This window comes from Globicephala melas, chromosome 21 (genome assembly GCF_963455315.2).
Source record: "Globicephala melas chromosome 21, mGloMel1.2, whole genome shotgun sequence".
In the NCBI taxonomy this organism is placed as follows: Eukaryota; Metazoa; Chordata; class Mammalia; order Artiodactyla; family Delphinidae; genus Globicephala; species Globicephala melas.
The window spans coordinates 9308177-9323573 of record NC_083334.1 but is presented as its reverse complement, the minus strand read 5'-3'; the positions used below and the strand labels follow the sequence as shown (position 1 = coordinate 9323573).

At 38.3% G+C, this 15397-nt stretch overlaps 1 protein-coding gene across 2 annotated transcripts in view; it reads right to left on the bottom strand.

Annotated features, from left to right (window-relative positions):
- CSMD1 (CUB and Sushi multiple domains 1) overlaps window positions 1-15397 on the bottom strand; it is a 1753128-nt gene that overhangs the window by 310703 nt on the left and 1427028 nt on the right. For both annotated transcript variants that reach the window (XM_060291350.1, XM_060291351.1), the window contains exon 18: window positions 9168-9356. In XM_060291350.1, the coding sequence (XP_060147333.1) occupies window positions 9168-9356 (189 nt within the window). The remainder of the gene's footprint in view (window positions 1-9167; window positions 9357-15397) is intronic.

The window sequence follows — 15397 nt, the reverse complement described above, 5'->3', positions numbered from 1 at the left end:
CACTGGCTGCCCTGCGCCACCTGCTCTAACCGGACACCTGGCGGCTTGCAGACTCACGTTTCCGGCCCCGACTTCCTTCTCAAACGCAGCGGAATTACAGACAGCTGGCTAAGTATCTCAGAATGACACCCTTGGGTCCCTTCCCCCCCGCCACCAGCCGCATCTCCACGATGACGCCTCCATCCGCTCCCCACTTGTGCAACGCCCTGTAACTGGCGTGTTTCGGGTCATTTTTGTCTGATTTCCTGCTCCCTTACTCTTGTCTCTTCCTTGAAGAGATTAACACGAGAAAGCATACGGTCGGTACACTGTCGGATTTGTTTCTTTTCTCTTTCCCCATTACTTCCTTAAACTACTATAAAGTTCTACTTAAAGCAAAAACTTAATGGGGTTACTTTCCATTTCAAATTATTCGTGGACTCCCCATGCCCTACAGAAGTCATTGATTTTATTCATTCATTCATTTATACTGGAATCCTTTCCTCAAAAGAACTCTTACAGGGAACCCTACAATAACAGACGGGGATAATCAGAGCTGTTCAGCCCTGCCACTGTCCTCGGTTCCACCTCAAAGAAACCCCTGGGGCCCCCCCGTAGGAACACAGAACAGGGCAGTCTCAAATCTCTCACCCACAGAATTGGGGCCGTGCTCACAGGACTAGCATGAAAGGCCTCTGAACTACCTTTGATCAGCATCTACTCTCAGCAAATACATTTCTATCCTCCAAATCCTCCAGGCCCTCTTTATGCCTTTATGCCTGATTCTTACTATTTCTTCACTTTCAATCTTTTCTTTCCTCTCAACCTTACTATTAAAGATGCATCAGGAAAGCTGCCTTCAAAGCCTTTCAAGATTCCAAATTTTTTATCTCTTTATTCTCAATCATTTTTCCTGAGTCTAATAAAGCATTTACTTCATTGGATGACTTAAAAAAATAAGTATTTCTTCTGTCTATTCTAATAGATTATGAACTTGTCAACTGTGTGCCTACAAATACAGTAGTTTTCCAATAAATACTTGTGGAAAGGGTAAAGAGTTTACAAAAATATTTATTTAATGAAGAAATTTTTCCAAAGTTTTCCTTGCATTTGTCTTTCACCAAATAAAAGGAGGTCAATTTATTGCAATGTTCACTTTGCTTCTTCAAACCCTGAGTATCTAAAGCATAAATAGAAAAAAATGCAGCAATGCTATGATGTGAGAGATATTGATAGAGTTTACCTTTTTCCAGGGTGATATGAAATATTATAATTCTGATTTCTTCTTTCCTTTCTGAGAGCTATGAATTTTTAAAGGTTTAAATATGCTATTGATGTATCATTTGTCACAATAAAAACCCATGGGGTTTAAGAGATTGCTTACGATTTGCAAAGGCAACAATAACAGTTCTTAAGGTGAAATAAAAACAGTCAACCGTGACTGACTAAAACTCTCGTATCAAACTCTAAAATCTCCCAAAGTTTGCAGATTTATTAATAGCTTTTTATCAAACATTTATTATTAGCTGAGATAGGTTCCAATGAAGCATAAGCAAAGCAAATAGTTTATGTTACCAATCTCATTAGAGAGGTTAAACTCCAAATTTACATAAATTTAAACTGGGAGACAACAATAGATAAAATGCACAAGATAAAATGCATTTTCTATGGAAAACAAACAGCATCTCAGATATCTGCAAAGCACAGAAGGCCCTTTGCAGTCTGTTGCCACACCATTTCTCCTAGATAATTTCCTTCTGATCATTCTCTTCATTTTCCATTCACTCTCCTTCACTAACCCTGCAGGAGTTTGCAGAATGTTCCATGTCAATCAACTCAGGTGAGTTTGCTCATTTCCTCTGCCTAGAATGCTTCTTCGCATGTTGGCTACTTTGGGAACTTCTACTCATCACTGGAATCCCAGCCCAAGGGTTGTATTTTAGATGAGTTCTTCAATTTTAATTCTCTAGGAGCTTGAATTTAAACTGAGAAGACTGTATTAAATGATTAAATGTGCATGTGTATATATGTATATACTATGGTCTGAACGCTTGTATCCTCGAAACTCACATTGAAATCAAAAAGCCTCATGTGATGGTATCAGGGGTGGGGCCTCTGATGTGATCAGGTCATGAAGGCTGAACTCTCATTAATGGGATCAGTACCCTGATAAAAGAGGCCCCACAGAGCTTCCCTGCCCCTTCCACCATGAGATGACTCACTGAGAAGATGGCTGTCTGCAACCCAAGAAGGGCCCTCCCAAAAAGTCAGTCATGCTGGCACCCTGAACTTGGAGTACCACCATCCACAACAGTGAGAGATAAGTTCTGTTGTTTGTAAGCCTCTCAGTCTGTAGCATGTGGTTATAGCAGTCCAAATGAACTAAGACTATATATGATTAGATTAGATTATACATTTTAAAGTTAAACTTTATGGAACTGCAAATAAGGAGAAATGGATGTCAGGAAAGTTAGTAGTGCTGGCAACTTGGAGCAATTCCAGAAGAATTCTGGTGAAGGCTGAGGGCAACCTGGCCTCGGTGGATGAGGGTGACTCAGGTAATGAAACGCCCAGGTTGCTGGCTAGACGGAAGTAGGAAATAATCTTGGATAGCTATTAAAATATTTAAACAAAGTAAGTTGCCAGTGTTAAATCAAGAATACACAGAGAGTATTTTAACATGTATATGTTGTTCTCTTTTGAGAAGAATCCATTCAAAGTCAAAATGAAAAATCTCAGATGGGTCAGGATAAGACTCTCACTTTACCTGTCAGTTTTCTTCACCAAATCAAGAATCTAGCTAATTTGATGACTGGTGTGTTTTCTATGATGAACTAGGTGCCATTTCCCACCTCTGTAGAGTGGTGGAGTCATGATCAGAGGACTTTACATTTTCAATCTCTCCAGCTCAGGCTGAAAAGTTTGCAATGAAAATCACTGGAGAAGCCTCATTTTAGTAGACGCTCAACTGGCCTACCTCAAATTCAAGTTGTAAAAAAGAGAGCAGCTGATATGTGCTCTACTTCTAAATTCCATTTTTAGCTCTAGTCCAAAAAGAACAATTAAAACTGCACAATAACATCCAATGAAGCCATGCGTTTGTATATAATGTAAATATTTCAATAGAATTAGTCATATGATTAACTTATCACAAATTTTGGATTAAGTGATATATTGATTGATGTTCAGTTATGTGTGAATAACACTGAAGTATTTTAAGGGTTAGGCCCTTACCATACTTAGTGTTCTTAGTACAACTGTTGTTAATAAAGAAGTCTAAATAAGGAGTAAATATTTTGGTATAGTACTGATATTTATGACATTCTCGAGTTTTACAAATTTTTCATTAGTCCAGTAGCTAGTAGCCTTCTGACACTCTCTAGTAGTCATAAGCATGAACTGTATTTACTTTTTTATTATTAGAGTTCTAATACAAAAATAAAACAGGTAATAAGAATTCAAATAACACCATAAAATGGAGAGCTAAAAAAGTCTCTCTTCATTCTCCCCGATAGCCTACTAATCTCCCCAAAGGAAAGCATTATAGTTATAACTTTAGAATATCTATTTCCAGTCACTTTCTATGCATATACTGTGAGTGTGTCTGTAATTACTTATGTGTACATGCTCATATACATGACACACATTGTTCTGTGACTTGCTTTTTCTTTCCTTCAAAGAGTGTTATTATTTAAGTTTCCTAGTAATAGTGTATAATGAACATGCAGATCCCTAATCCCACAATGATATAGTAATAGAGTAATATGACCTTTCTACTTTTTTTGCAAATGCAACAGGGGAGGAAAACTATTGTGTTTTATTTGCATTTTGCTGATTCCTAGTCAGAATGGGCATACTTTAAACCATTTTTTGACCTTTTGTGTACTTCTGTGAATCGCCTATGTGTGTGTTTCCCCCATAGACCTCTTGCTTTGTTTGTGTTGTTGTTCTTCTCCCATTCATTTACAGGACACAGTTATTTAGAATCATATTACATGGACAGTGCAATTATTTTCTGTAATCTGACCCTTTTCTTTTACCTTTTAAAAATTTTAATGGAACTTTTAATTTGTATATAGTGAAATGTAAATGGTTTTTATTATTTCTATATTTCTTTAGAAGGTTTTCCAAGAATTAAAAAGTAAAATTTCTCAAGGAACAAACAAAAGGACAAAACCAATGACTCATGCTTATATAGTCACTTGTGTGACAAAATAGTGCATCAGAGAAGAGACAGTATGATCTTTCCAATAAATAACACTGTCTCAACTGGAAAGCCCTACTGGGGAAAAAAAATGGATCTAGACACTACGTATTAACTTAACAAAAAATTAGATGGATTTAAAGTATATATTTGAAATTTAAAATAAATTAGTGTTTGCTTTCAGGGGTGATGAAAACGTTCTTAATCACAGTGATGGTTTCATGGATGTATACATACCTCAGAACATATTAAATTTTTAACATTAAACAGGCAGTTTATAGAATTTTAATTATATCTCAATAAAGCTTTAAAAGTTTTAAAGTTTTCTCAAAGAAAACAATAGAATATCATTATGACGCTGCAGGTAGCAAGGCTTCTTAAACACTACCTGTAAAGCACCAACCACCAATGAATTCACTGAACTATTAGACTACTTTAAAATGAAAACATTCTATTCATCAAAAAGAGACCAAGATCCATCTACGTCTCTACCAATGACCCAATTTCATTCCTTTTTATGGCTAATATTCCATTGTATATATGTACCATATCTTCTTTATCCATTCATCTGTCAATGGACATTTAGGTTGCTTCCATGACCTGGCTATACTGTAAATAGTGTTGCAATGAACATTCAGGCGCATGTGTCTTTTTGAATTATGGTTTTCTCAGGTTATATGCCCAGTAGTGGGATTGCTGGGTCATAACTTAGAGACTGTCATACAGAGGGAAGTAAGTCAGAGAGAGAAAAACAAATATCGTATATTAATGCATATATGTGTAATCTAGAAAAATGGTACAGATGAACCTGTTTGCAAGGCAGAAATAGAGACACAGACATAGAGAACAAATGTATGGACACCAAGGGGGGAAAGGGGAGGTGGGATAAATTGGGAGATAGGGATTGACATATATACAGTAATATGTATAAAATAGATAACTAATGAGAACCTGCTATATATAGCACAGGGAACTCTACTTAATGCTCTGTGGTGACCTAAATGGGAAGGAAATCCAAAAAAGAGGGGATACGTGTATACATATAACTGATTCACTTTGCTGTACAGCAGAAACTAACACAACATTGTAAAGCAACTACACCCCAATAAAAAGATTTTAAAAATTTAAAAACAGAGATCAAGAAGAGGAGGAAGACAGAGACAGAGTGAGAGAAAACATTCACAATGCATCGATCCAACAAAGGAGTGGTCTCCAAATATACAAACAATGCTTACAATTCAATAAGAAAAAGGTATGTGACCCAGTATAAATAGGAGGAAAAAACAAGTGTTTCGCGGAGGAGGATATTCCCTTGGCCAAAAAAGCATGAAAGGGTGCTCAAAATAACTCAAATTTCATACAGAGTATCATGGAATAAAACATGGTGGTATATTTATACAATAAAACATAGATGACAAGAATGAAGGAAGTGCAGCTAAATGTCATGACTTGGATGATGTCACAAGTGTATGACTGAGTGGAAGAAGCGGGACACAGCAAAGTACACATCCTGTATGATTTCCTTTACATAGAATCTTTAGAGCATCAAGGGAGCAGTAGCCTTTGTAGGGCAGTGACTGGGAGGGGACTCCTGGGGTGCTGGTCACGTTCATCTACTGATCTGTGTGGTCTTGATCTTATACAGATGTGTTTCTTGTGGGAAAACTCACTGAGCTTATATTTGTGTAAATAAATAAATATTCAATAAAAGGTTGTCTTAATAATATTTGACTAATTGTCACATAATGATTTGAAGTTTTTAATCTTTGTTTCTATCTTTAATGTGTAACTTTGATTTACTTTTTTAACATTTTAAACCCCACTCAGATATCCCATTTGACCAACATTATTTATTAAATATGTCATCCCCTCTCGCTGATTTGGAATAATTTTCATAAATTAAGTTCCTATATGGGCACAGATACGTTACTAGGATCCCTATGCTGTATCATTAATCTGTTTCTGTATTTCTGCACTGATTTCATATTGTTTTAATCAATCATTAATTTTCAGTATTCTTTGATACTAGGTGGTGTAGCCCTTCCTTATCTTTCTTAAAAATATGCATTTCTTAGCTGTTTGCAGACTTTACCCTTCTGGATTAATTTTTAAATGTCTATAAATTTCTACAAAAAACCCAAATTAATTTTAATTAGATTTGATTGAACTTTAAACTCTATTTGTAGAAAATCTGTACATTTAAATTTCATTCTTCCCATGTAGAAACATAATATGTATTTCCATTTCTAGGTTATTCTTTTGTATTATATTGTAACTTTCTAATTTTTAAAAAATATAAGCCTTCATATTTCTTGTTAGATATATTCCTGGCAGTTTTTAGGGTTTTATTTTCTATATATGTATTTTATTATACTTCTAATATGTTATGTTCTTTGTGGAAATATACTGATTTATGTTTATCCTGAATGCAGTCACATACTGAACCCTTATTATTGCTAATGGTTATATTCTCTTTCTAACATTTATCATTCATATAATTTTCTTAAATTACTGTCTTAGTTAAGATCTTCTGGGCAATGTCAAATAACATTTCTGATACTGAGAAAGTTGTTCTGTTCTTGAATTTCATGGGACTTTTTGTAATAGTTTACTATTAAGTATGATATTTTCTATATGTAGATTCATTTATATTATGGTTCTCTATATATTTGTTAAGGTGATATATTATTTTAGAGTTTATTTAAGGTCTAATATAAAAAAGAATGCAAATAAGGAGACACATCTTCCTAGAATAATTTACTCATACCTACTGTCTGCAAGTCTTCATCCCTTTTCACCTGCTTTGAAGGAAGCAGTTGGCTCTGATACATCCTCACGTATGGCAAACGTGGGGCCAAGGTGCTTGTGGTCCACGTTGTAGTTATGCACCTATGTACACCTGGGCAATTTCTGCCACTTTTTTTCATTGAAATATTGAATTGAATATAAGGGGAATTAGGAATATACCTTTTAAAATATGTTTTGATTTAACTATAGTTGATTTACAATACTGTGTTAGTTTCAGGTGTATAGCTTCAGATTCTTTTTCCATTATGATTTATTGCAAGATATTGAATATAGTTCTCTATGCTATACAGTAAATCCTTCCCCTTGTTTTTTATCTATTTTATATATAGTGGTGTGTATCTGTTAATCCCATACTCCTAATTTATCCCTTGCCCCTCCCCTTTTCCCTTTGGTAACTATAAGTTTGTTTTCTATGTCTGTGAGTCTGTTTCTGTTTTGTAAAGTTGATTTGTATCAATTTTTAAGATTCCACATATCAGTGATATGATATTTTCTTTCTCTGCCTGACTTACTTCACTTAGTATGACAGTCTCTAGATCCACCGATGTTGCTGCAAATGGCAATATTGCACTCTTTTTTATGGCTGAGTAGTAAGGAATATACCTTTTGACAATCCTCTACATTTCTACAGGCTGCCCTGCTACAATACATATTTCTATATTAACAGCTCATTTGAGATTGGTAAATAGAAAAGTGGTGTCAACATAATATGACAATTATTTGGGTTCTTACAACATTCTCCCCAGGCAAATACTGGAGTTGATACAGTAGAGTTATAACCTATGGCAGGAAAAGAAAAATGTCTCAGCTTATCTTCTGCACAAAACTGGAACTCTTTCAGATCCCTATTAAGGAAAGTAAAAGTAGGCACATGCACCTAGGGGTCCCTCCCCAGCAGGGCTCACCCCTTGCCTCGCATAGCTAATGCTTCACGTCAGGTTGCATCTCCTTCTGTGGCTTCTGATATGCTGGCCCCATAGATGGAGAGCTCAACCTGCATCTGCTTCTGCCCAGAGGGCACTGTTCCACTCTCCTGGTTTTGTGGATTCTTCATTCTTCTTGAGACACCCTCCAACCACCGTGTGCTGTCCACCTGCACTTTGCAGTCTTTCTCCCAAAGTACCAGTTATTGTTTGGGTTAATACTCTGGTGACAAAGGTCAAAGTCTTGAGTGGTCTGTAGCCAAGCATAATTGTCCCATTAAACCCTGTTATTTTTGGTGAATCATTTTGAAGAAGTCAAGGTTTTTCAAGAATATATCAATATATCATCTTTGAGTGGAAATGCCTAAAGTCTATAAAAAGTAATGGAAATGGAAATATATATAATATTTATATGGAAATATATATAAGAATGTATATCTATTATATATATAAAACAGATATATTTTATATATATTTATATATGTATATTCTTCATGGCCTTTGGTCATGAATATAACCACGTGGTTATATTCATGGCCAAAGGCAAAATCCCTGACACTGTCGCAAATGATCACAAGTAACATATTCGTCCATCTTGCTATAACTATAAACTGCATAGTGTAAAGCTGCATAATACAATAACACACAATCAACAAGAATGTTTTCATTTTGAGATTTCCAAAAGCAGATCTGTGCAGACAGGGGAAGTGGGTGGTATCTCACACACACACACACACACACACACACAAAACCACTCGGGGGGATCTCCAGAGGAAAGACTTCCCACACCCCTGGGGAAGAGCTCTGCCTTAGGGAAGAGTCATTGGCAACACAGTCCAGGTGTGCAGAGCTGGAGCAAGTTGTCTGATGCCTGGACCGGTTCACAGGAAAATCAGGTCTGACAGAGTGGAACATGCATACTCATGATGCTGTCTCACGTAGTCTTCAATAAACACCGTGGGTAAGGATGTGTGCATCACTAAGCTCTACAAGCTTGAGTGTCTGGGGATGAAACTGAAGGCCAGCCCATAATTTATGTTCTTCATTTCTAAACAGAAGCTCTGCTTCATAGAGAAGATTTGCCAGGTAAACTTCACATGCTAAATGGCCGTATTTTTAAGGTGTACAAGCTTTCAAATAGAAGGCCCACTTCAGTCATATCCTACCACCCCACGAAACACATGCCACCCAGACTGTTTAAAGAATCGCTATGCACGTCTTCCGGGTTTGCTGCTGTGCCGAGCTCCACCTACCGTCACAGCTGGGCAATGCATGGCTCCACTGGTGGTTCCGCTCACAGACCAGGGGCTCGTCGTCACTCAGTGTATAGCCTGGATTGCAGCTGAAGGTCACTGTGGACTGGATGCCAAAGTGACTGCCGTGCCGATGCCCATTCACAGGGATCCCCGGGTCAAGGCAAGAGTCCGACTCCAGAGTCACACCTGCATGCACAGAAAAAACCATCAGACACGGATCTTGCTGGGTTTTAGAAAAATATATTTGGGCCATAATACATACAAAATATCCCCAGACATCATCAGACCTGGAAAATCATGCAAGTGAATCGATAATCCATTCATGTGAAAACCAATACATTTTCAAGTACTGGGCCCTGTTTTTTTTGTAGAAAGATGTATATCATTAAACTTAGCTACAGATGATAGCTAAGTAGTGCCAATCTTGAATAATTTGCTGACCTCCCTGAATTTTACCTTTTTTCATTTGAAAAGCAATGAACTGTACTAAATAAAGTCGAAGTTTTTCTGTTTTCTATCTCCACCCCTCCCCCTCCCCTTTCCTTTTATATTTGATATACCAAATAGATTTTGGCAGTCATACTTCAGCTTTCATATATTTGCATACATCCACCCAAGCCCATACACATAATGCAAATTAAAACTACACTGGAGTTAATTTTCTAAAATTGCATTTCCACATTTCTTTTTTCTTTTAGATTTGTACTTAAGTCAGCCACTTTCAAGATGGCTACAATTAGCCTTTGCTAAAAGATGTTAAAAAGTAAAGTGCTATATAAAGTTAAGTAATGATGATCATGTCATTACAAGAGTTTCTTTTCTCTGTCTCTAACATTTCTCTTTATTTTTAGAATAATATATATTTTAAAAGATGAGGAAAAATGGGAATAAGGGAAGAGAATATCATTGTGATGTTTAGGAATGCAAACGTTAAAAAAAAGACTTGCTGTTGCTATACATAACTCTCAGTAAGATTCAAAACACTGAAATTATGACTTGAAGTATTAAGCAAAAATATTAAAGTATTACCAATATTCAGACTGTTTACTCCCCTAAAATGATATTTGGGATAATATTTCTGATCACTATATATGTTTTACCAAAGTTTGAGTGATGTATCTTATGAATATACCTTCCCTCATTAAGTCAAATACATGAAGTACAACTAAGGGGTGAGTTTCTTTTTTTTTTTTTTTTGCGGTACGCGGGCCTCTCACTGCTGTGGCCCCTCCCGTTGCGGAGCACAGGCTCCGGCCGCGCAGGCTCAGTGGCCATGGCTCACGGGCCCAGCCGCTCCGCGGCATGTGGGATCTTCCCGGACCGGGGCACGAACCCGTGTCCCCTGCATCGGCAGGCGGAGGGGTGAGTTTCTTAAATAAGAAGTGATGTGATTTCTTCTTTAGTGCAGCAACATGTGATCCAATAGGACAGAAACACAAGTAGGATGGCTGAGCCACATTCAAAAATATTCAGTAAGAAATGTGATTTCCAAGACTAGTATAGCTCCTAGGAGGTGACCTTTAAACTCTTGGGATTTGCTGAGTGGTGGGAGTGTCTGTTATTCACCGTGGGCCCCTGGGACCACACCTAATCGTTTATATTCAGCAGGTTGCTCAAGTGGGGTGCCTTGAGGCAACATGGTTTCAGTCTAACCTATAAGGACAGGGGCAGGTAAGGACTTAGTTCAACCATATGGGGCAATGATTCAATCCATGACGCTTATGTAATGAAATGTCGATAAAATCTCTGGACACAGAGGCTCAGATGAGCTTCCCAGGTTGGCAGTAAGCTGTGCATATGTCAGAAGTCATGGGTGGGAGGAGGTGACACTGTCCATGACTCAACGAGGACAAGACGCCTGGAAGCTCTGAGTTCGGACCAATCTCAGGGTCTCCCCTCTGTGCCTCTTCCTTCAGCTGGTTCTCATTTGTATCCTTTCCAGTGACAAATGTGACTGTGAGTACAGCAGCTTTCAGTGAGCTCACTGAGTCCTTCTGTCGAATTATCAAACCTGAGGGTCATTTTGGGAACTCCTAGAACTTGCATCTGGTTTCAGAATTGGCAGAAAGAGCAAACTTTGCACCTCACAGGTTAACAGACAGCAGAAAAGACTATCATAGTGAAGTTTTCCAAAGGAAAAAATAAATAAAACAATGAAAAGAGAAAGAGGCAAAGTGAATAAAAAATATAGCATCATTTTTCCCAAGAATTTTTTCTTAAAAATTAGTCATTCTAATATCGCAAAACTAACACACACCTATTACCTTAACAACAGGATATAACTGTCCTGACTTCTTGCAAAGTATGCCAACAAATGCATGCATGCCTTACACCCCTTCCTGAGCTGCAGATATACCAAAAGCAGCATGGCCATCGTTTGCCCCAAGATCCAACACCTACCCTGCTCCTCCCTCTTTGCACACGCGCACACACACACACACACACACACACACCACACATTCCCCTTCTAAGGGAGTGTTTATGAGTTTTCACAACATGCCCAGAGCTTGTACACAGCAATGCCCTGAACACAGCAAGTACATAATAACAGGCTGATTGGTTTTGTAGCCTCAAGATCAATAGCAGAATTTCCTAAAAAGAAGAATCTCTGACAAAGAAATGAATTGGTATCCAGGGTCCTGAAAAACCAGCCAACTAAATTATTCCATTTCATCAAATGACGTCCTGTGATCACTAGACGGTACAGTCACTGCACTGCAGTGAGTAACAATAAAAGAAATTACTATTTTAGACAATGTGCGAATGCTGTGTTAATTAGTGTCCATAATGAAATTCATAAATTGTAAGGAAATACAAAATGTGTAGGGAAAATAGAGAAACATATCAGAGGAAACCAAAGCATACAAATTTAAATTTAGAATTCTTTACATGTAAAACTGAACTAATAAATAAGTAAAATCATTAAAGTCATAACCGCTTGTTCATACCAACTACACGCCATTATTTATTCATTCATTTATTTTTACAATATAATGGGTGCAAATATTGAGTTTGGAAACGAGCAGATATTGTGATCCTTGGCCCTCCCATTTATTAGACAGGAAAGTCCCCGTGGGGATGACTCCTGAGTGGAACATTTGGGTCAGGGGATCCTATTGGAGCTGTGAATATGTTTACACTCTGTACCAACTGTTTCTTTCTTGAAACTTCCCGCAGCTCTGAATTTTTTGACATACATGATATAAATATACTTCCTTTCATTTGGCTTTTGTCAAATAAGTGACTGAACAAATTTGCTGCTCGCTGAATGAAGGAAGACGGCTGCTGTGAAACTGTCCATGTCAGATCACATTTACACGTTTGATGTCGGTAAAGTGCCGCTCAGCTCTCTGTTTCCTCAAAGTCCGAGTCCAAGGAAGAGAATGCGTGGTCTCTGGGTATCTTTTATCTGCCACGCTTTAGTGCAGGCACTTTTCACAGCCTGCTGAAGGCTTTGAAATAGTGGTTACACTCCCTACTTTACAGATGAAGAAACTGGCTAAGAAATTAAGTAAATTTGTCAAGTTAATTATTGACTGAAATTCAAACCTAAGTCCTTGACTGTTTTTCTCTCTTCCTCTGTCTCCTGTGTGTGTATGTGCATGTGTGTGTCTGTGTGTGTGTGTGCTGTACCTAATTTGCAGTTGTATTGCATTTATTATCATTACATCTTAACCAGTCTCCCTTTCTGGTTATAAGAAAGGTCACTTAATCAAAGAAAACTAATCTACCCACACACACACCACAAAATACACACTGCTTACCACAAATTTTTTAAAAAATTGCACAGTATATGAATTGCATAGTAGGATATATATATTTACATTTAGTAAATCTTGCTTCTTTCTAGAAAGAAGCATTTCTAAGAAGTGTGCTAAAATTAAATGGAAAATCTCCATATACTTAAGATATCCATTTATTTTTCACTTTTTAGCATTTTATTTTTCAATTCCCTATACAATTATGATGATTTTAAAGTGTGGTTCAAAGCTGTCTCTACAAACAAACAGAACAAATGATTATTCTGGGAGATAATGCAATTACTATTATATGAATAAACTGTGCCACATTCCTTATAAGGAATAAAGTAATGAAAGCACAGACTGTAAATGGACATTATATTTACGAGAGCAACGATTCCTAAAACTTAGTACAAGAGTAGAACTACAACCCTGGGTATGCTTTTAGGAATAAACCTTGAAAAACTGGCTCAACCCTTCTGCCCTACAGTTCAGAAAGAGCTGAAATGAATGTCGTTTACAGCGGCTCACATTATTTTATGGAACCACTACAAAAATAAGCAAAACTTGAGTGGAGTGTGGTCACCCCTGCAAGGCTCTCTGTCTGTAGAGTAGATTGCCATGTGCCCATCTGGGCATGAGGTGGGGTCACTAACATTTTTTTAAAGCAAGAAAGGTTTACAGTGTCAGCCATTCTTGATGAAAGACAAAAGGGAGATGGGCTATTTTATGATTTTTAAATGGCATAAAAATTTGATGTAAACCATTCTTAGGTCATGGGCAACCCACTCTTTAAAAATGTGTCAGATGAGCAGGTGTAATTATTTTTCTAGTGTCTGTATATTGGATTCTGAACACATTTCCTCAAAGGGTACTAGAAATGGTCAAAATGACAAAGGGGTTGGTAAGGTATGTCAATCCCATGTTTTTCTCCTCTCTCTCTCTCTCTGTCTCTCTCTGTGCTCCTCTCCTGGTCCTTTACTCTTCCATTACCTCTGTTGTCCCTCTGCACCTACCTGCAGGTCCCCTCCACCTGGAGCCCGTGCGGCAGGCAGCACCTGCCATGGCCTGCCTGGGCTGCCTCAGACACCCACTGCCACCTACACGCCACCGCCCTCAGGATCACCTTGAGGACTCACTCAAAGGTCCAGAATTCTGACGTGCTCAACTTTAATATCTGGAATTCGAGCTTAGGAATCTCCATTTCACTAGGACCCCCAGGTGAAGACTAGCGCACAGCAGTGTTTGAGAAAAACTGCTCCTTCGGCAGGCTTCGTACCCAGGACGTGGGTGTGAGTTGGGCACGGGGCTCCCGTAAAGTGTCTGCCCCAGCAGCGGCAGGCACGCCCTAGGACGCCGGGCTGGCAGCCTGGGCCCTGGTCAGCTGCAAAGCCCGCAGGTGCCTGTGGCAACAGCCCCGACAGCCACTGCGCTGAAGGCCAGGCATTTCCTGGCTCTGCTTCCCATTAAAGTGCCAGGTCCTGCATCGCACTGGCTTCTGCTCACTTCCCGTTTCTCCTCGAATTCTTCACCAGAGATAAGTAAATTGAGGTGATAACAAGTCAAGCTTCAGTGTGACTTCCTTCCTGGTGATTGTTCCCCAATATCCTGTCAATGCTCTCACCCACAGACTGCATCAGGAATGTCTGGGGCCTGGGTCTTCTGGAAGGGTCACCGGGTGTCCACAAATGAGAGTGGATGAATGTCCAGAACAAGGTCCCCTCTAAGGCAGAGCTGTGGACAGTCTGATGCTGTAGGAACCTTGCCCATCTTGTCCTCTGCCCTCATCCAGAACTACAGAGCCAGCCCCAGCTTTTCCAGGAAAGAAGGAGGGAGAAGAATTCCAGGCTCCAAGGGATCAGACATTTAAGACACTCGCACAGTTATCCTCCAAACACACCAGCTGGGGGTTTGTTTTTGCCTCCTTTTACTGATGAAAAGAAGGGAAAATGGCAAAAAGCACTGTCCTCTGAGGATCACTGGGTTATACCATGTCTTACTCAGACTCATGTCCATTTTCAAATATAGGATAAATAAAAAGAACCCTGAAACATAATGCAGTCAGTCTTTTCAGTTTATAATGATTATTGTTAGAATTATCTACTCAATAAATTTATATTATATTATATTATATTATATAATGGTGGCAATCTAAATAGGAACTTGTGACTGACTTTCCCTGATTTTCCAGAAATCATGAATAAGAACAACCCACTTATATAAATGAGGCAGAGAAGCAAATGACATTAGTTTCTACTACCTACATATGGGCTTTAGAACTTGTTTCTTCAAAAGGGACTAGAAATAGGCAAAATAATCTGTGGTATGCAAATAAGAGAGAGAGAACATAGAATACTCTGTTCTAGTGTTTGTTAGCACCTAAAACTATCTATTCTCTTAAGTTTCACCCAACTCTATATCCAAAGGCCAACCTATTGTATGTAGCTTTAAGAAAAATGTGCAGGATGGGGTGGAGAGAATACATCT